The sequence below is a fragment of the Oncorhynchus mykiss genome, chromosome 18, assembly GCF_013265735.2.
Source record: "Oncorhynchus mykiss isolate Arlee chromosome 18, USDA_OmykA_1.1, whole genome shotgun sequence".
Taxonomy (NCBI): Eukaryota; Metazoa; Chordata; class Actinopteri; order Salmoniformes; family Salmonidae; genus Oncorhynchus; species Oncorhynchus mykiss.
In genome coordinates, this window is record NC_048582.1 from 49,761,594 (window position 1) to 49,782,216 (window position 20,623).

The window sequence follows — 20,623 nt, forward strand, 5'->3', positions numbered from 1 at the left end:
TCATATACTAATGCACCTGCGTAGAAATGAGCACACTATAGATTCAATAGCATTTCAGTAGGCAAACTTTGTACACAGATGCCCTATAAAATAGTTTAGCAATATGTTTGTTTTGCAATATGTCCTTTCCTCTCCCTCCAGGTGCGGAGCGGGTCATCTCGCTGAAGATGGAGATCCCTGGCTCCATGCCTCCTCTGATCCAGGAGATGCTGGAGAACTCAGAGGGACAAGACGGCCAGAGCAGCACCCAGGGCGAGGATGGCAGCAGCCCCAAGAAGTGCACCCCTAAGGGGGGTACGGGGGGTAAACCCTCCCCTGTGTCCCCTGACCCCTCAGACAGTGATGGGCCCACAGTGGCCCCTGAGGAGGAAGAGGACCCCTAGGTCCCCGTGGAACTCAAGGGCCTCTCAGACAGACACTCTCTCTATCTGACATTCCTTTGCACAAAAAAAAACTAAAACTAGGTCGACAGCCAGGCATGGTGGACCCCCTCTCCTCCTCCCCTCAGGCCTTCGGTCCTTTGGTGACCACCACCACCTTTGCTTGTTCTTATGTTTTCCTTTACGTTTGTTTTTTCCTTCTCTCTCTTTATCTCTTCATTTCCCCTTAAAAAACGACTGCATTAAGGCCTAAAAGGACCAGTTGTTGGTTTGTGTATAATTCTAAATTGATTGAGGTTGTGTCTCGGGACTAGGGTGTGATTGGTCGAGTTGGGTTTGACCCCGTCTGGCCACACCCACTTACCTGTACACAAAGGTCATATGTCATCCTCCTCAGGTCTCCTGTGTAAATTCATCCCTGCATGACGGGCTTGCCGAGTTTAATGCGTGGTTTTAATCTCTCTCTCTCTCATATTGTTGAATACATTGTACATACCATTGTATAGTTAGAAATCTCTGTTTCTATGATGAATTTTGTGGTGCTTTTTTCATTGTCTTAAATATTATAGTTTGAGGCAAAACAGTACATACATGACAAGGTTTAAAGGGGGGCCTAAAATATAAGGTCCTTTACAAAAACAGTTACATAGAATGTTCTTGCATATAGACAGTCTGGAAGACTAATACTTTATATTTGTTCCTATATTTAATGTTTGTTTTTTGGTCTTTTATGACTCTTTATGTTGATGTCTCGTTGAGTGTACATTGCATTCACCATAAAGCCCGTTAGAGGTTTCTCTCCTGTATCAGCGGCTGCATCTCTTCAGCTGTTTCCTCAAGGGGGGAAGCCAGACTGTAGAGGCCATAGATATACAATGACTAGATTGAATCTAGATGTTCAATTACTAGATTGGATCTGTCTACCGCAGATAACAGCTTGTAATGTAATGTACAGGGTTTCTGAGGCTAAAAGGCTTCTGAGATTTTATCAGAAAATGACATTCCAAGAGACAAACCAAGCAGTCTTAACCAGTGAAATCTCTCTGCTTAAAGATAAGGGTTGAGCAACACTCATTGACAAAGACTTTATTTAACCCTAACTTGCACCACTGAGAAATTGAACTGTTGTTTTAAGATGAATTTGGTTATACAGTATATTTGAAGTTCACTCGCAATTCTCTTGAAGATTCTCCACCATCTGTGCAGAGAAATGCATTCTTATTATAGTAAAAATCTAAATTGTTTCTCTGATGCAGTTTCAATCTAGTAAGTGTACATTTATGGCTAACGACAACTACACGCATCTGGGCAACACAAAACGCACATTGGGTTCTGGTCCAGGGTTTCATAGGAGTCCTGTACCCCCAGAATCACTACCTACCCCTTATATACATAGAGAAGGGTCTTGTTTTGGCAGTAAAACACAGGGACATTGCAATCCTTTAAAATACATATCCATGAGCTAACCACATGGCCGGGAAGATTGTACACTAGACTAATGTCTGGGATTCTAGACCCCACTAGGCATTCCTAGTTCTACAGACAGAATGACTGACTGTTGCCTTGTTCCTCAGGCGGTCTCGTGCAAAACCACAGTGATGCAAATGAGATTCTTTACATATGACCCTTAGCCCCTAAAACGTGCAGTAAGCTCGGGTAGTGTTCATTCGGGGTGTTCAGATAGATCTATATTATGTAGACATGCGCTTCTCTGTCATGTAGAATAGGGAATCAGGTCAGTTCTGTAACAACAAGCCATTTCTATCTGTAACGTTTCTATCTGTAACCTCCTGAATGCAACACTGTTTTCTGTCCCACATCGGCCACTGCAACAGCCCTCCTGATCTTAGGAATATATTGTTAGTAAAGCTGTTTTTCTTCAGCACCTAAGGGATAGATTCAATCCGTAGCGCTGAAGATCTGCTGTATACTGGGATTGAAATTTAAAGGCAATGTTCCCGCGTTTGCAGAGACAGCATTAACGTTAAATGGTGCATATGTCGGCTCAATTGGAAATTACCTTTAACTTTCAATTGCGTTGTATACCGCTGATACGAGAATTATGTTCTCCTGTTCATTAACCAATTCAATTTAATTACTCAGTCTGCCCTATCAGGATTTGTATGATACTGATAGACATGAAACAGACAGAGGCCCAGTCTACAACAGTTAAATGTTTATTCACGGAACGCTCTGACGTGCACAGTACAAAGACCTTCAATTTATAGTGACACACATACTTCCACACAAACCATCAAATCCGCCCGCCAATAGAGATTAGGGGAGTCCGTGAGAATAGCATCTTCCTGCCCTCCCCTAAGATAGGGAGAGACCTGGGACTGGGAAGTTCTCAGTGTCCCAGCCAAGGTCGGCCCCGAATCTGGCTCAGACAGACAGTCTGTTATCAAAATACTAGACACATTGTTCCCAGAACATTGATTCTGACTAAGAACTACACTCCAGGTTATATTAGTATTCCACTGACTAAAACCACACACAGTATTATAATAATCTAATGATTCTAACACTTACATACATGCATTATAATAATCTAATGATTCAAAACAATTTCATACAATCACATGGTTTCAGACTTATGGTTTCAGGAGTGTAATATTCTAATCATTTATTAAAACACATTTCCTTATCAACCGCAGATCTTCACCTCTATGGATTGAATCTAGCCATAAATCACTGAGTAGAATTTGGACACTATTTAGAAAGTTAATAGCCTAGACACATTGAATATTGCTCAGTTTGTTCCTTTGTTGTGAAGTGAAACAGAGTGATATTCAGTGTGGAAGCCAGGCTAGGAAGTTAATACTCCAGCTAGGAAGAACTAGGACCTCTTCAGGCCCTTATCACCTGTCCTAGCAAGGATAAGGATAGATAATATTGTTTACTCAGATGTTGACTCGTTACTCAACTGTAGCACAAAGGCATCAATTCTCATAGCACTTAAAAATCTTGAATCTTGAATATGTAGCCAATACAATGTTAAGGGTGATGGTAATATACAATATTCTTTCTCACTCTCACGGGTAATAATAATTTAGCATAAACTATGGGTGATTATTGAGTTCATCACAGAGGTATACTGATCAGAAGGTTCTTTATTCTGAATGGAGGCTAAAGTCATTGTTGAACCACAAGGGAATAGATGACCACTATAGTCAGTCAGCTAGAACCAAGGTTAGGGTCAATTCCAATTTAATTCTTCCAGTTTATGAATGGACTGACTTGATATGGGATTGACCCCAACCCTGGCTAGAACCCTACAGAAACATCTCACACACAACCATCTCCTCCATATCTGTCCCACACATACATATCTTAAGGGGAAAACAAAACGGTCTCGGTTTACCATGTTTGAATGTGAATATGTTGTTGAGGAGTTACATAGGAATGATATGCAGTGTTAAAGGAATACTTACTTTAAAGCAGCGTTTCGTCAAATTAATTGCATCTCATAGTATGTTTGGAAAAAAGGAAATGCTCTCTTTCCCTCTCTCTGTAAGGGAGAGAAGAATGTAGGGGGAAACTATCCTGGTGGCTCATCACAAGACCAGAGTGGGTGAATCTCAATAGTCTTCCCTACGTTCCTATCCAACTTCTCAAAACACATTGACGGAAAGGGTGCAGAACCTCAGACCTTCTCCGCCAATGTGTGTTGTTGAGGAGGTGAGGAATCAACAAAATACTTTTTGAGTTTTACCCTGAGTGTCTTTGATGCTGGAAAAGTTATTTCACAGCTGAAGAATGTCTACATCCAACTCCCTAAAGTGTCGCTGCCTACAGGCACCAGGTGACACGGCAGGGAACTCGAACCATTTCACAATACTGAATTTACTACGTTGGTTTCTGTTGAATGTTGTACCGATGTAACTGTTAATATTTACTACGATCTCACTGCAGACTTCTCCATGTATTAGATGGTGTGTGTGTGTAGTGTGCATTGCGTTTCAATGAATGGCAGCGCTTAGCTACCTGACCTCTGAGCTTCATCTCATAGCCAGCCCCTCTTGGGTAGCAGCTGCTCACCTCCACACCAAGTGGACTCAGAACCTGAGCATGGTTCGCAAAATTCCCTCTTTTTTTTAAGGAATCATGGTTGGAGGTTTTTCGGAATCTGGAGGTAATAAGCTAAAGGAAATTCCAACACTTTTTGCTCTGTTTTTTTTTATTTTTATCCTAGTTGCCCCCAATGTCATCGATGATCAAACGACAGAGATGCTTTCCGCTCTTTAGTTGGAATGCCAAGCAGCTGTCACAATCAAATGACAGCAATTTAGTTAAGTCAATAACGGAATAAGATCAATAGATGTGGATCGCGTTCAGGACGGGAACAATTTACTAAACATCGCAGATAGAAATACACTGAATAGAGCTAGCATGATGATTCCATACTCTACAAATCAGTGGTGTATGTTCTACGCAACATATTTCTATCCGAATGTACCACAATACTGTGTGCCCTACTGAACGGGGCTCATGATCCAACTATTCCGTAGAAGCCAGAGAGAACATGATTGTGAACCTCAAAACATTTCACCAACGAAAGCAGCTCTGTTGTTATGCCTGTTCAAAAAGTGTCAATGTTCAAAAGTTGAACATTTACAGATAATGTATATGATTGCCATTGGTATGAGAAAAATATCATTGTCATCATTTATGCAGTGTTGTATAGTTATTATGAAGAGACATGATCAACTGATGGTTGAGGTTTCTTTGGCTTACTGGACTTGAGGGTGGGCGGGGCAGCAGGGAGGGGTTGTCATGGTGATAATACATTTACCCAGAACCTCCTGCTGGCCTGGTGGGAAGAGGGCAGGAAGTCCTTATACAGAGTTTTACAGTGAGCTTCTATCTTGTTTTCATTCTCCATTTTCAATAGTCTGTACATTAACAATGCTTTTTATGTTAATATACTGTTTAACTTTACCATGAAATGTCCTGGCAAAGTAATACAAATATATTTATTTTAAAATACATAATGTGTGGATGTATTATAACCGGAATATTGTGATTTACTGTAACCTCGAAGCCTTGAATACTGTGTGTGTGTGTGTATATATCATGTTCCTAAGGTTCTGCTCTGCAGGAAATAGAGTGAAGTTAATTAAGAAAATCACATTCAAAAGGACAGAAAACCCAACGGCCAGAAAATAATTTACATTTCATTGTTTACTTCCAAGTTCTTGTTCAAAAAGGTACATTGTCTCTTTGACTTTTTAACAGTTAAAATGTGCTGAAGCACCGCGTTCCTAACTTCTAAAAGCTGCTTAGGACAAATACAGAACATTTCCATGGTAATAATAAAAAACAAAATTGTATTGTATGTATAATAAAAAGTGTAAAACACCTACACAGTAGAAAGCATTAAACGTCACCATTAAAATAAAATAAAAGAGAGGGGGGGGGGATGTACAAAAGTCTGCAGCACGGGTATTTCCACGAGCGTGTGTCTGGTCCTGGTTGAATACTTCAAAACGAAATCCTTCCTTTCTACTTTGAAATAATCACTGATCGGACATGACTGGATAGGTACACCACCACTGCTTCCACCTATCCCCCACCTCTCAGATGATTTCTTCTAGGAAGTGAAGAAGGAAGGATGGACGTTAAAATTACTCAAGCGGTGTGTAAATAGCTCTGTTCAAATTGTTTAAAAATCCGTCCTTCCTGATTTCCTAGAGGTGGTCACAGAGCATAAGTGATTGGATAGGTGACAGCAAGGGTACCAACCTATCACTTTCCCCAGTCCAACCAATGAAGATCTGTGATTACTACAAGGGAGGGAGGAAGCATTTAAATAGCACTGGAACAGAGCCTGTGTGTGGGAGGGATTCCATGGTCTACTCAAACATGTCGTACTGATCATCGTCTGACCCTGACTCAGCAAAGTACTTCACTTCCTTCTTGGCCCTGCCTCTGCCCGGTCGTTCTCGGGACGCCACGCTGGATTGGCTGAAACGGTTGGAGTCCACATCATCATCATCTGACATGGGGGGCGGGGTCACGGCTACTTTCTTTGATGGCTTCTACACAGGGGGAAGACAAGAGATGACATTTAATTATCTTGTTGTATGGTTATTACAGTCTTTGTTTTTTCAGTATCTTCCTATATACTACATGATTAAATGACACACACTCTCCCTCTTACCCTGCTGGCAGGGGTTTTGGGTGCTTTCCCAGGTGTCTTCTTGGGACTGAAATCATCCTCTTCAGATCCAGACTGCTTCCTCTTCCTCCCTCCACTTTTACCTGCACAGGTCAGGAGAAACACACCCAGGTTACACTCAGAACAGATGCTATGTTCAGAGAACAAGCTACAGTCCAGGGCTTTTCAACATTTCGGTCCTGAAGAGCTACTGGGTGTGCAGGCTTTCATTCAATCCCTGCAGTAACACACCTGATTCAGACTGAAGAGGTGAATATTTTAAAACAGACGTGCTAAGAGCTGGATTATAACCCTGCACAGCCAGAAGCTCTCCAGGATCGGAGTTGGAGACCCCTGTTATACACTGTCAATCTTTAATAACCATCGAGAATTGTATGGTGACTGATTCTCCACTGGTCATTGGGAGGTCAGCCTGTACCTTTGAGTGCTGGTGAAGGCTTCTTGGAGCCGGTATCGGAGTCAGAGTCCCAGACAGACGTGTCAAGCTTCTGTTTTGGTGGCGTTTTGGGCGTTGGTGCTTTCCTGGGTTTAAGAGCTGCATCCGACAGCTTCTTAGCTGCTGTGAGTAACAAAGTGAGCCAGTCAATATCAGCAAGACACCAAAAGGCACCCTACTCCCTATATAGTGCACTACATTCAGCAGCATCAACATTATCAGTATCTTTTTAACCCCCCTTGGTAGTGAGATTTGCATTAGTGCTCCTTCTAGTGGCAGATGGAGTTAGAGTCATAGATCAACCTGTCCTCAGGGAAATTCGTAAGATTTGAGTCCCTCCATTTAGTATATAACATGTTACGTTAAGAATGTAATAGCGGCCATAAAATATCGTATGAATTGGAGGACGTAATGTATCATATACATCTTGAAGGACTTACAGTATTGTGCGTCTTGTTGAGACCGGGCTGCTTCTTGTCCTAATGACAAAGGTTAGGAGAATTACCATAGAAGGTCATGAGAATTAGGTTATGGTTAGGAAAAGGGCTAGGGGTAGCTAAAATGCCACAGTTGTCCCCGACATGACTCAAAGACGCAACCTTTGGGTTGCTAGACGGTCGCAGTATACACCCACCCATCCTCCCCATCGTTCTGTTTTAAGTAACCAGACCATTATTTAGTATGAAATGTAACATTACACACAGTTGAAGTCAAAAGTTTACATACACTTAGGTTGGAGTCATTAAAACCCGTTTTTCAACCACTCCACAAATTTCTTGTTAACAAACTATTGTTCTGGCAAGTCGGTTAGGACATCTACTTTGTGCATAACACTAGTAATCTTTCCGACAGATCATTTCGCTTATAATTCACTGTATCATAATTCCAGTGGGTCAGAAGTTTACATACACTAAGTTGGCTGTGCCTTTAAACAGCTTGGAAAATTCCAGAAAATTGTGTCATGACTTTAGAAGCTTCTGATAGGTTAATTGACATAATTTGAGTCAATCAGAGGTGTACCTGTGGATGTATTTCAAGGCCTACCTTCAAACTCAGTACCTCTATGCTTGACATCATGAGAAAATCAAAAGAAAGACCTCAAAAAACAAATTGTAGACCTCCACCAGTCTGGTTCATCCTTGGGAGCAATTTCCAAATGCCTGAAGGTACCCCGTTCGTCTGTACAAACAATAGTACGCAAGTATAAACACCATGGGACCACACACCCGTCATACCGCTCAGGGAGGAGACGTGTTCTGTCTCTTAGAGATGAACATACTTTTTTGTGAAAAGTGCAAATCAATCCCAGAACAACAGCAAAACACCTTGTGAAGATGCTGGAGGAAACAGGTACAGAATTATCTATATCCACAGTAAAACGAGTCCTATATCGACATAACCTGAAAGGCCGTTCAGAAAGGAAGAAGCCACTGCTCCAAAATTGCCATACAAAAGCCAGACTATGATTTGCAACTGCACATGGGGACAAAATGTCCTCTGATCTGATGAAACAAAAATAGAACTGTGGGGGTGCTTTGCTGCAGGAGGGACTGGTGCACAAAATAGATGGCATCATGAGGAAGGAAAATTATGTGGATATATTGAAGCAACATCTCAAGACATCAGTCGGGAAAGTTCAAGCTTGGTCGCAAATGGGTCTTTCAAATGGACAATGATCCCAAGCATACTTCCAAAGTTGTGGCAAAATGGCTTAAGGACAACAAAGTCAAGGTATTGGAGTGGCCATCACAAAGCCCTGACCTCAATCCCATAGAAAATTTGTGGGCAGAACTGAAAAAGCATGTGCGAGCAAGGAGGCCTACAAACCTGACTCATTACACCAGTTGTCAGGAGGAATGGGCCAAAATTCACCCAACGTATTGTGGGACGCTTGTAGAAGGCTACCCGAAACGTGTGACCAAAGTTTAAATTGTTTAAGGCAATGCTATCAAATACTAATTGAGTGTATGCAAACCTGACACACTGGGAATGTGATGAAAGAAATCAAATAGGAAATAAATCACGCTTATTCTGACATTTTACATTCTTAAAATAAAGTGGTGATCCTAACTGACCTAAGAGGGCATTTTTACTAGGATTAAATGTCAGGAATTGTGAAAAACTGAGTTTAAATGTATTTGGCTAAGGTGTATGTAAACTTCTGACTTCAACTGTACAGTATCATACTTAATGGAGGTAGACAAATACATCTGTTTAATGTGGCCAGGCTGTAGATGGAGATTTTTATATTGTTCTGTGTGTTACCTTTCTTAGCTGGGACAGGTTTGTCGAAGGCAGAGCTGCTGGAGTAGGAGGAGAAGGCCTTGTCTTCCTCGTCACTGTCCAACTTCAGATCGTCTGGAAGAGAAGAGTAACAAACATTAACCCTCAGATGAGACTAGGAGCTTATGTACAGACAAAGTTATTTTTCATAGACAAACACACAAGACTGGCAATAACGACAAGATGGTAAACATCTTTAACCCTTTACTAAAGAAAGAACACGACAAGGCAAACATGCTGATCTTGTGTGAACTCACCACTGTCATTGCTCTTTTCAGAGGAGAAGGCTGATTTGGAGGAAGAGAATATACTCTCTGGTTCCTTCTTCTTTGCTGGTGAGACGGTGGTGGTTGTCTGTTTGGGCGGGGGGAAGATATCTTCATCATCCTCGTCATTGGCGCTGTGGTCGTTGTATCGGTCTTTAATCTCGGAGGAGGCAGTGAAGTCGTCTTTGCAGGGCCGGACGGGCGAGGATGCAGCATCTTCATCATCCTCCTCCTCTTCCTCTCCTCCATCCTCTTCCTCACTGAAATCAAAGGTGTACTTGGGCTTGACCGCTGAGGAACAGACAAAGTTCATTATAAGTGTGTGTTGTGTGTGTTTTATTGCAGAAGAACCAACACATTTCTGCTTTTGCCATTATTCAGGGGTTTTACAGAAATAAGGAATTCCAAAAATCACAAAAAATACGCAAACAAAAACATGATGCCATTGGTTAAAACAGTTGTAGAAAGATGGACCATGTGACCAGACCAGGAAAAACTCTGTGCCCAGTTCATCTCTGGTGGAAAGATCTACGTCAACATGACTGGGACTGTACAATCTGTGGAGAAGCAATGGGACGAGCAGCAGTAGTTCCCGGGTTTGGGTTTTTCGCCACTGGTTATTTGGACATTTCACAATTTTGTAGGTGTAAGAATCTTAAAAATTTCAGAAGGGGATATTCGGCAAGTACCTTACAAAGAGAGAGCAAGCTACTCGTCCCGGTTCCGCTCCTCGTTCTAGCATCTCTTCATCAAATTGTATTTGTCACATGCGCCGAAAACAACATTTTTCGTGAAATGTTTACTTACAAGCCCTTAAGCATTTCACTGTAATGTCTGTTGTATTTGGCGCATGTGACAAATCAAAATTGATCTCTTCTCTTAACATGTATTCACCCAGAACTTAATCAAGCAGCTGGAGATTTATGCAAGACTTTAGTTAGGACCTAGTTAACGACTGTTAACTGGTGTGGTCAAGCAAAATGTCCGTCCCTAGTCCTAACAGGTCAGTGTACATGAAAATAAAGAAAACACCCCACAACAGAGTGAAACAGGGAGCTACCGACTTGCCTAGTTAAAGAAAAGTTACATCAAATAAATAGTTTTATTTCTGTCTGAACTTATCAAAAAAAAACAACACTTGTTCACGCTTTCCATTTTAAATGGCAGGCCCTAATGAACACAATTCAGGTAAGTGGTTACCTGAGGCCCGTTGTGACTTGGTGTCTCGGGGAATGACTACAGGTTCACTGTCCTCCAGATCGCTCTCTGATTTGGACTCATCCTCCGACCAGGGGTTACGCTTCTTCACCTTCTTACCAGACAATCCTTTGGGTGCTGGGGGTTTCCTGGCTCTTGGAGTACCTGGTATAGAGAAAAAGGTTTATTCATTCTGATTTTTAATCTATCATTTAATAGCCATGAAGTCCCGAAACTGTGTCTATGTTTGAGAGTTCATGTGTGATTAAAATAAATGAGTTCGGTGTAGTGGTAACACTTCTGACTCCCATATACAAACTGCCCCAAGAGGAGGGGATAAAATCCTTGGGTCCACCAACTTCCTCACTGTGTATCCCTCTGTCTCCCCCTCTCCCCTAATTCATGACTGAACCCATCTCACTAAGATGACAGACACATGAAAGGAGAATGGAACATCTGCTGACCTGGCTCCTTCTTCTCCCGTTTGACCCGGGGGGCCTTGGGCTTGGCTGGGGTTGGGGCTGGTGTATTAGAGGAGGAGTTGAGGGAGTTCTCCCCTGTTCCTCCGTCTGATCCCAGTACTCCCATCTCATCATCAAACTCCAGCTTCATCACCAGGTCCGCATCACCCTGAGAGGATACACACACACACACACACACACACACACACACACACACACACACACACACACACAGTGATATATCATGTCTACAGCCTGAAAACACACTGAGACCAGGGCAAACAATGGAGCTTTATTTTGTGATGGAGTTATACAGTTGAACTAAGCTCATAAGGCATTGATAAGTGATATTCTTCAAGAATCAATGGGTATAAATAAAACAATTACCACAGACTGGGCCTTTAATAATGAGGCATAATCCATTTTAAAACTAAATGTGTTACCTTCTTCTTCTTGGTCATCTTCTTGGAGGCGTCAGTCTTCATGGCCTGTGTGATGGTGGGCACGACCCTGCGGCCGTACAGCGAGGGTAACGTTTCCTCCAGGTGTAGTTTCTTCACCTTGGGCTTGCCCACCTTGCCCTTCACCAGCTTGGTGCCTCTACCTGCACATATGTCTGCCTGCTCCTGGGCCTCGATTTTCTGTCACACAGACGGGGAGAGAATACACCCGTCACCTTTTGAAAATCGTCACTTATATTGAGGTGACATCAATGTTGACGGTTTACAATGAAAGGAGATAATAAAACCCAAACAAAATAAATTCATTTTCTACAAATAGATCCGGCTTTAGTAAGGCCAGGAGAAAGAGACCCTGAAGGTAACCGACCGACCTCAACAAAAGCAGTCTCACACAAGCAGGTATACATCACAGTGGTCTCTTCTTAAACAGTGACTCAGAGATGAGTGGCACCACTGCATGTAGAGCTAGTACCACTCACATCCAGTTCCTCAATGAAGACAGCCAGGTCCTCCTTCCACAGGTCCTCAGGAGACTTCCTCTGCAGCTCATTCAACTCTCCTTTCTGTTGAACAACACACACTCAGTTGATTAAAGATATGGTGCTAGCAACAACAAGGTTGTGGGTTCATTTCCCGCCAGGACCACATACACATACTAAAAAAGTACTGATGTGCCCTTACTATGCCCCAAGAACAGAACACACACAACCGTTAGAAGACCTTGCCTACTTGTGTAATGGTATGTAATGTTGCTGCAAATTAATAGCCTTTTGGGGACGATAAAGATATTTCGAATTGAAGTCCTTGACAGTCGGGTGTCTACACCCTTCCTCTCGGAGTCAGCAGTCAGTACCTTGATGTCTCTCTGTCGGAGCAGCTCGTCCACCTTCTCCTTGGACAGGCACCACAGAGGCATGTTGAGGATGTAGTTGAAGTTTGGTCCCGACGACGACCCAGAGTCCACAGAGCTGTCACTGTTGTTACCATCATGATCGTCCTCCTCCAGAGCCTATAGAGAGAGACCAGGAAGACACATAGTCCCAATCAGAATACAAACTTGAAGCGTCAAGTTGTCTCAGCCAATCACAGGGCTGAATGGTGGACAGTGGCAGGATGCTAACAGTACCTTTTCCTGTGCCTTGGTCCATGCCGCCACTGGGTCCGACTCAAAGCCTTTCTGCACCAGCATCCTGATCAGTTCCCTCTTAGACTTGTTCTCTGTAGACAAACAATATATCAGTATTCTATACCAAATAGCAAACTGAAATAAAGAATCCTTCCCTTTGAGAGAGAGAGACATGCAGGTAAAATTCTCACCGATTGTGATCTTTCCTTCGATCTTCTCCAGCACAAATCGTGCCTGATTGGACAGTTTGGAAGCCTCCGCCCCCAGGCTCCCCACAAGCCAATCCTTCCTCAGCTTGTAGTAGTGCAACCGCAGCTCAAAGAACTCCTTGAGAATGTCCTGGACCGAGTCATACCTCTTCAGACAGCCCATGTGGTCAAACAACACCTGAGGGCAGAAACGTCTTCAGATACCTCTCCTTTCCACAATAGAAACACTAAAACTGGTTAAAACCATGGAACACTTGAAAATGATCTTCACTTTAAGATGAAAGATTAATTCCAAAGAATCCCATCATCCCGGACAGATGTGATTCCTATAAGAGGAGTCCTCTATATACACACACAAAACAGTACTTCATCCAAAGAGGTGTGCATAATGAATCAACAATTTGAGTCAATACAGGTATCAGTTCAACTCAAATACAGAGTAGGGACTCGTATAGGGCACACCGTAGCAAAACGTTTTAAAACGGATAACAAAAATAAGCATTTATCATTGGACAAGCTCAGGTAGTTTCTCCCTGTTTCAGGGTATTTTCTTAGTGAATAGGACCCCGATTTGAGGAGGGGTACTAACCATGGAGTTGCAGGTGAGGCTGGACTGTAGCTTGAAGACTTTGTGTAGTCCAGCAGCCTCTGCCTGGGCCAGCTTCTCCTCAGACATACGGACTACAAACTTGACGGTTTGGTCCGTGTGGTACTCCTTATAGTCATTAATCAGAGCTGGAGTCTTCTCTGTCCCCTGGAGCATGGGCTCTAGTACCGACTCCTTGTAGGCCTGGAGGGAGGGAGATAGAGGGAGAAGGGGAGGGAGGGAGGGAGGGAAAGTCCATTACAAAAACTAACAAATAATATCACAGCATAGAAACAACATGTCAATATATCCTTCGTTCATTTATGAATTCAGTCAAAGCAACCAGATGACCAGAAGTGCTGGACAGGTGTGATGTGCTGGACAGGTGTATCCTGCAATAGTGTACCTGTGTCCAGGTGCGAACGGGCAGCTCAGTGATCTCAATGGTGTTCTTGTCCAGGACAGAGATCTCGCCACTGACCATGTACTGGTTCTGACCCAACTCATGGATCACTCCTTTAAAGTTCTTATAGCTGGGCAGCTGGATGAGGAGAGAGGTAGGAATATTCAGTTAGCCGTTATTATGATACAGTACATGACCTACTCATTATAGGATTACATCTAATTATAACTGACCAACAGCAGACACAGAAAGTTGGTGGTTTATCCAATTCTACTCAAAAATGTGTTTTAGCTATATTTTTTCATGTATAACAGTATCAATCTACACAAATATTACCTGAGTTGATATGTTTTTAGCAATAAAATCCTTACACCAAATGGACAACAGCGCTGCTTGTATGTCCAAGACACATTTCCCCTCAGGGACAATAAAGTTGATCTTATCTTACGCAATCAATTAAGTTTCAAACTTCCAAATGTTCACCATGGGCAGAGGGTCCTGCATGTTGAGCATGCGGTACAGGTTGTTGACTATCTCTCTGTGGTCGTAGTTGGGGATCTTGCAGGCCCAGCCCGTCCCGATGCCCTCGGCCCCGTTCACCAGCACCAAAGGGAGGATGGGGATGTACCACTCTGGCTCCACCTTCTGGTTGTCATCGAACAGGAACTTCAGCAGGCTGGAGTCCACCGCTGGGAACAACATCTTGGCCAGGGGACTGAGCAAGTGACATTACTTCATAATAAATACATGTTTTAAACATTTTCAGTGTGTTTTATGAAAGGTGATGTATAAACAAAGTAGACATTAAATGTATCATCAACCATTTTTATTTATTAAAATTAAACAGGTATTACTGCACTTCAGGATGGCCCAGTGGCCCATACAAGTAATACAAGTAATAGACATCAAATTGCTGGCACAATTATGTTTTGACCCTGGGAGGCTTTACCTGAGCATGGTGAAGATGTAACGGGGGCTGGCAGCATCCTTGCCCCCATTGATGCGGGTACCAAACTGACCCAGCGGCTGCAGGATGTTCACGTTGTTGCTGCCCACAAAGTTCTGGGCCAAGTTCACAATTGTCATCAACAGGGATTGCTGGACGATCACACACATACAGAGGCACACGTGTCAAAACAATGTTTTTGCTCCCATTATCTGTAAACAGTATTGATTTAAAGTGGAAGATACAGAGCTATACGAAATATACTTAGTTAAGTATAATTCCTATAGCTGTGTAAGTATAATTCCTATAGCTGTGTAAGTATAATTCCTATAGCTGTGTAAGTATAATTCCTATAGCTGTGTAAGTATAATTCCTAGAGCTGTGTAAGTATATTTCCTATAGCTGTGTAAGTATAATTCCTATAGCTGTGTAAGTATAATTCCTATTACTGTGTAAGTATAATTCCTATAGCTGTGTAAGTATAATTCCTATTACTGTGTAAGTATAATTCCTATAGCTGTGTAAGTATAATTCCTATAGCTGTGTAAGTATAATTCCTATAGCTGTGTAAGTATAATTCCTATAGCTGTGTAAGTATAATTCCTATAGCTGTGTAAGTATATTTCCTATAGCTGTGTAAGTATAATTCCTAGAGCTGTGTAAGTATATTTCCTATAGCTGTGTAAGTATATTTCCTATAGCTGTGTAAGTATATTTCCTATAGCTGTGTAAGTATAATTCCTATAGCTGTGTAAGTATAATTCCTATAGCTGTGTAAGTATATTTCCTATTACTGTGTAAGAGTGTCGAACCTCTCCATGATGGTAGGCAGACATCTCTGCCACTGAACCAGCCAGCTGAGCCACCTTCACCTCCCTCTTATCATTCCTCTTCATACAGGTGAAGAGTACCTTTCTCTGACCTGGCTTCAGACCTGCACACAAAATATCATCAAAAAGGGGACCACACACACACACACACACACACACACACACACGTCTTCAAAAGGGGATCACAAGTGGACCGCAGGAGGAGTAGGTGTTGCACCAAAACAGCTAATGGGGATTGAACTAAACAAATAATTCTACACGCCATCATCAAAAGGAGACCACATCACACACATAACCAGAGCATCCAGAGGACAGTGAAGAATTCTGTTAATGACAAGTTTCCAGGCATTTCAGATCCCTTAAACTTCAAACGCCATTTGACAACAAACACAAGAAAAACTAGAAAGACAGAACGAACGTCCAGGGAGATAGCTAGTCTAGTGCATCGCTGCATACCTACCGTCCACTAAGGATGGGATGGATCTCTCGTTGTCAGAGTTGGAGAAGAGGATGAGTTCTTTGTTGATGAAGTCGTTGTAGGACAGGTGTTTCGCCTGCGTGCCGTACAGGTATTGCTGAGTGGGGATGATAAAAGAGATTGAGGACTTGAAATCAGGGCTGTGATGTTGTTATGGTCTATCAGTACCACATGGGAGAGAAGTGTCTACTTTGCATCAGCGACCGACAGCAACAGAGTCTATTACAAAACGGTGTTCCGTACAGGTACTGCTGTAGGATGAGAGAGAAATGAACGGCGCTGTGATGTTATCAGTGTCAGACCTGGCTATGATGGGATTCACATGGGGAAAGCAGCTGCTACTTTACATCAGTGATAAACAGTAAAGAGTCATTTTACTAAACGTCAACAACAGAACTAGGCTGATTGGCGTGTTTTGGGGGAATATTTCCATTTCAATGCTTAGGATATGTGAGGAACACTGACAGCATAAATCATCAGATGCTTGTGAATCAAAGGAGCCAGCTAGAAGACTCTAAAACAAGCTGTGACACATCATGGTCCAAGTAACTCCCATGGTGAAGAGATGATTGTTTGACAGACAAACAGACAGATCTAAAACAGTCTACGTCCTCTTCCTTTCATCAAACTCCAATATCCAACAGTCTCTCACAGGGTGCTTCTCAATAGTCTGTTGCTTCCTCTCCACGCCTCCTTTCCTTCATCTGCCCTGATGTGAATGATCTGGACAGTCTCTCACAGCGCAGATGGAACCTAGCACACTCGTGAGACCTGGAGATTTACTCTATAGGAGGTATGCAAAACGTGTTATAGTGGCTGTATTTCAGCCTGCTTGAATGGTGAATGGCACAGATACACATGAAAACATGAAATGACCCCGGGAATTGACAGAATATCACTCAGAGATGCACAAATATGATATAACATTAAAAATGGGTGAATCTTTTCTTTAAGCAAGGTGGGCTAACAGTCTTCTGGCATGCAGGAGACCCAGGTTTCTACACAGTCGGTCACACAGTCAGCCCCACCCACCTCTGGCAGGCCGTGCATCCTCCTCTGTCTCCTGTCCTCCATGAAGTTGGTGAGCCACTCCTTCCTGTCGTCAGTCTTCTTCTTACTGAACGCCTAGAGACAGGCAGCAATGGATAGATCACTGTTAGTGTCAGTCAAATGACATCACTGTCAGTCCCCCCTCCATTTGACAAGGATTTCCCAAGCAGAGCACAGACAAATAAAGTCCAAAGCCATCTTGTGTGAGTTGATAGAAGGATGGGTAATACATTTTGTGCGACAGCAAAACTAGCTTGATGAATACATTCGTCGAGCCATTTTTTGAATTTATTTTCTAACTTTTCTATCTATTTCCTGTATATTTAATGAGAAACTATTGAAAGACCGTTAGAGGGAAAAAGGAGAGAGAGTGGTGTCCATGGTAAACCCACCAGTGTGATGGCAGCGTCGTCCTCTGTCCCGGCGTATCTAAACATGATCCGGTGTTTCTCCATGTCTGCAAAGTACTCCTTGGCCTCCTTGCTTGTGCTGGTACCCAAACCTGGAACACAAATAAACACTCAAACCTTTTTCACACTATCATGCCAACCCAAACTGTGCTGAGCTGGCTCAGATATGTTCAGCATGGTCCAGCAACTATGGTGGACATATATTCAGGCCAGCACAGAAGAGTTTGGCTCGAATTGCCTCGGTAGTGTGAAACAGAATAGCTTGGTTAACAATAATGGTTAGTTTGGAGGATGATCCACATGTGATGAACAAACCTTTGTAGTACTTTATATGCCAGGTTTTAAAGTTGACCGTCTGTTTCTTCCATTCGTCAAACTCTGGAATGCTGTAGAAAGCATGCTCCTGTTTATTCTTGTTCACCTGCAGGAAAGAGTTAAAAGCAGCATTACAACCATGGTTGAGAGCTTTAAGCCAATCTAAACATTGTCCGCTTATGGCAACTGACTTCAAACATCGGCAATCTCGACTGTGTCATGTAGTCCTATGATGGAGGTTTCAGCCGGTGTAGATTTGCAAACAGTGAAGAGTTCGGGCAAAGGGGAAGTGGCAGGGAGAAAATTGGGACCAGCCGTACAGAGTCTTACTTTGACGATGGGCGTGATGAACTCCTCCAGGAAGGTGTGTTTGAGCAGGGATGGCCAGTTGTGATGGAAGAAATTGATGAGCAAACCCTTGATATGGGAGCCATCTTGATCCTGTCAGCAGATCATCAACACAAAGAAACCTTCTATTAGGATGGATTGTTATGACCCAAGGTTACATCCAAAATGATACCCTACTCCATATGTAGTGCACTACTTTTGGAGCACTACACCATACTATATAGGGAATAGCACGCCATTTCAGATGAACCTTAAGAGCATGGATAATGTATGAAAGATGCTTTACGCTCATAGTTATTACAATTATTGATTATGATGATAATTGCAAGACATGGGTCAATTGTAGACGTCGGGCGTTGGTGGGATTGATTAAAAGTTAGAACCTGATCGGTCATGATCATGATCTTGCCGTAGCGTAGGGATCTCAGAGACTCTGGGTCCTCGTAGCTCTTCTTGTACTGCAGACCCACGATCTTGATGATGTTGTTGATCTCTGCGTTCTCCATGATCTGGTGGGAAAGAGAAACATGGACGTGTCAGTGTTTCCCCTACCTGACTAAGGCAGGGTGGGCCACCTTGGCTCTGGTGGACTCAACCCAAAAGAGTTTAGCTTCAGCTGATCTTAATAAAATTATTCTGTTGATCGGAACGGTCCTTACGGCACTTTTGGGAAACGATCTACGGAAATCCCTTGAGTATTTATTTGTTTACAAGATTACTTGGGTTTGGCGCCCCCCCTTGGGTTGTGCCGTGGCGGAGATCTTTGTGGGCTATACTCTGCCTTGTCTCAGGATGGTAAGTTGGTGGTTGAAGATATCCCTCTAGTGGTGTGGGGGCTGTGCTTTGGCAAAGTGGGTGGGGTTATATCCTTCCTGTTTGGCCCTGTCCGGGGGTGTCATCGGATGGGGCCACAGTGTCTCCTGACTTCTCCTGTCTCAGCGTCCAGTATTTATGCTGCAGTAGTTTATGTGTCGGGGGGCTAGGGTCAGTTTGTTATATCTGGAGTACTTCTCCTGTCCTATCCAGTGTCCTGTGTGAATTTAAATATGCTCTCTCTAATTCTCTCTTTCTTTCTCTCTCTCGGAGGACCTGAGCCCTAGGACCATGCCTCAGGACTACCTGACATGACGACTCCTTGCTGTCCCCAGTCCACCTGGCCGTGCTGCTGCTCCAGTTTCAACTGTTCTGCCTTATTATTATTGGACCATGCTGGTCATTTATGAACATTTGAACATCTTGGCCATGTTCTGTTATAATCTCCACCCGGCACAGCCAGAAGAGGACTGGCCACCCCACATAGCCTGGTTCCTCTCTAGGTTTCTTCCTAGGTTTTGGCCTTTCTATGGAGTTTTTCCTAGCCACCGTGCTTCTACACCTGCATTGCTTGCTGTTTGGGGTTTTAGGCTGGGTTTCTGTACAGCACTTTGAGATATCAGCTGATGTACGAAGGGCTATATAAATACATTTGATTTGATTTGATTACTTATCATTTTGGTGTACACTCGAGACATTAATCATCTCAATTGTAATCACTCATACACAATCCCAGCCCAATCTAACCACTTTTTAGACACTAACCTGACACTAACCTGTTTGTGTGTGGCCTCTCGTACGTTCAGAATTTTTCCTCGTAGTGGGAAGACACCATAGCGATCTCGCCCAATGACACCAAGGCCGGAGACGGCCAAGGACTTGGCCGAGTCTCCCTCAGTCAGGATCAGAGTGCATTCTGACGAGTGTTTACCACCTGGGGGTGAAGACAGAGGTAAGACGTGCAGTTCAGTGTGTGTTTAAACAATTTAGTGTTCCCCTCATTTTTTATAAAAAGGGGTGGGCACAACAACCTAGCTCTGTTCCCCCATCCTAATTTTAAGTCTTCAACTAGTTTCAATATAAACATTGGTAAAAGAGGCCCTCTTGATGGATAAGTAGATTAGGAACATCGTAGGGCTTATGCACACAGAGCAGTGTAGTTGTGGTTGTCTTACCAGCATCGTTGGCGTCGTCAAGCTTGGGGATGCCTTTAATCTTGCTGTACTTCACTGAAGAACACTTCTTGTTGAGTTGTGTCTGGGCCTTGAACTTGACCCAGTTCAGGATACTCTCCACGATGCCACAGTTGGTCGCCTGCAGACAAAATAAAGAATTTAATATGATATATCATTGTTTAATATTCCAGGTGAACAGAGAACACAAGAAAGGACCTGGAACTGATTTTAGAGATCATATGATACCAATTCAATGTAAATAACTTCCT

The 20,623-nt window shown here is 43.0% G+C and overlaps 2 protein-coding genes across 7 annotated transcripts in view; one reads left to right on the forward strand and one right to left on the reverse strand.

Moving 5' to 3' along the window:
- The window catches only part of LOC110496841 (retinoic acid receptor beta), a 156,957-nt gene extending 151,087 nt beyond the window's left edge, over positions 1-5,870 (forward strand). For both annotated transcript variants that reach the window (XM_036953008.1, XM_036953007.1), the window contains one exon: positions 142-5,870. In XM_036953008.1, coding sequence (XP_036808903.1) covers positions 142-383 — 242 coding nt within the window. In that variant the 3' untranslated portion in view covers positions 384-5,870. The remainder of the gene's footprint in view (positions 1-141) is intronic.
- LOC110496426 (DNA topoisomerase 2-beta) overlaps positions 5,547-20,623 on the reverse strand; it is a 29,836-nt gene continuing 14,759 nt past the window's right edge. For 3 of the 5 annotated variants that reach the window (XM_036953004.1, XM_036953002.1, XM_036953006.1), the window contains 26 exons: positions 20,355-20,493; positions 19,956-20,113; positions 18,750-18,875; positions 18,349-18,459; positions 18,019-18,124; positions 17,686-17,795; positions 17,276-17,368; positions 16,226-16,340; positions 15,748-15,869; positions 14,939-15,087; positions 14,473-14,704; positions 13,993-14,127; positions 13,590-13,790; positions 12,983-13,178; positions 12,792-12,883; positions 12,519-12,674; positions 12,145-12,228; positions 11,648-11,845; positions 11,208-11,373; positions 10,747-10,908; positions 9,538-9,837; positions 9,263-9,355; positions 7,438-7,476; positions 6,980-7,120; positions 6,544-6,644; positions 5,547-6,421 (listed from right to left, as the gene is read on the reverse strand). In XM_036953004.1, the coding sequence (XP_036808899.1) occupies positions 6,236-6,421; positions 6,544-6,644; positions 6,980-7,120; positions 7,438-7,476; positions 9,263-9,355; positions 9,538-9,837; positions 10,747-10,908; positions 11,208-11,373; positions 11,648-11,845; positions 12,145-12,228; positions 12,519-12,674; positions 12,792-12,883; positions 12,983-13,178; positions 13,590-13,790; positions 13,993-14,127; positions 14,473-14,704; positions 14,939-15,087; positions 15,748-15,869; positions 16,226-16,340; positions 17,276-17,368; positions 17,686-17,795; positions 18,019-18,124; positions 18,349-18,459; positions 18,750-18,875; positions 19,956-20,113; positions 20,355-20,493 (3,711 nt within the window). In that variant the 3' untranslated portion in view covers positions 5,547-6,235. The remainder of the gene's footprint in view (positions 6,422-6,543; positions 6,645-6,979; positions 7,121-7,437; positions 7,477-9,262; positions 9,356-9,537; positions 9,838-10,746; positions 10,909-11,207; positions 11,374-11,647; positions 11,846-12,144; positions 12,229-12,518; positions 12,675-12,791; positions 12,884-12,982; positions 13,179-13,589; positions 13,791-13,992; positions 14,128-14,472; positions 14,705-14,938; positions 15,088-15,747; positions 15,870-16,225; positions 16,341-17,275; positions 17,369-17,685; positions 17,796-18,018; positions 18,125-18,348; positions 18,460-18,749; positions 18,876-19,955; positions 20,114-20,354; positions 20,494-20,623) is intronic. The other 2 variants (XM_036953003.1, XM_036953005.1) reach the window with 2 other exon arrangements.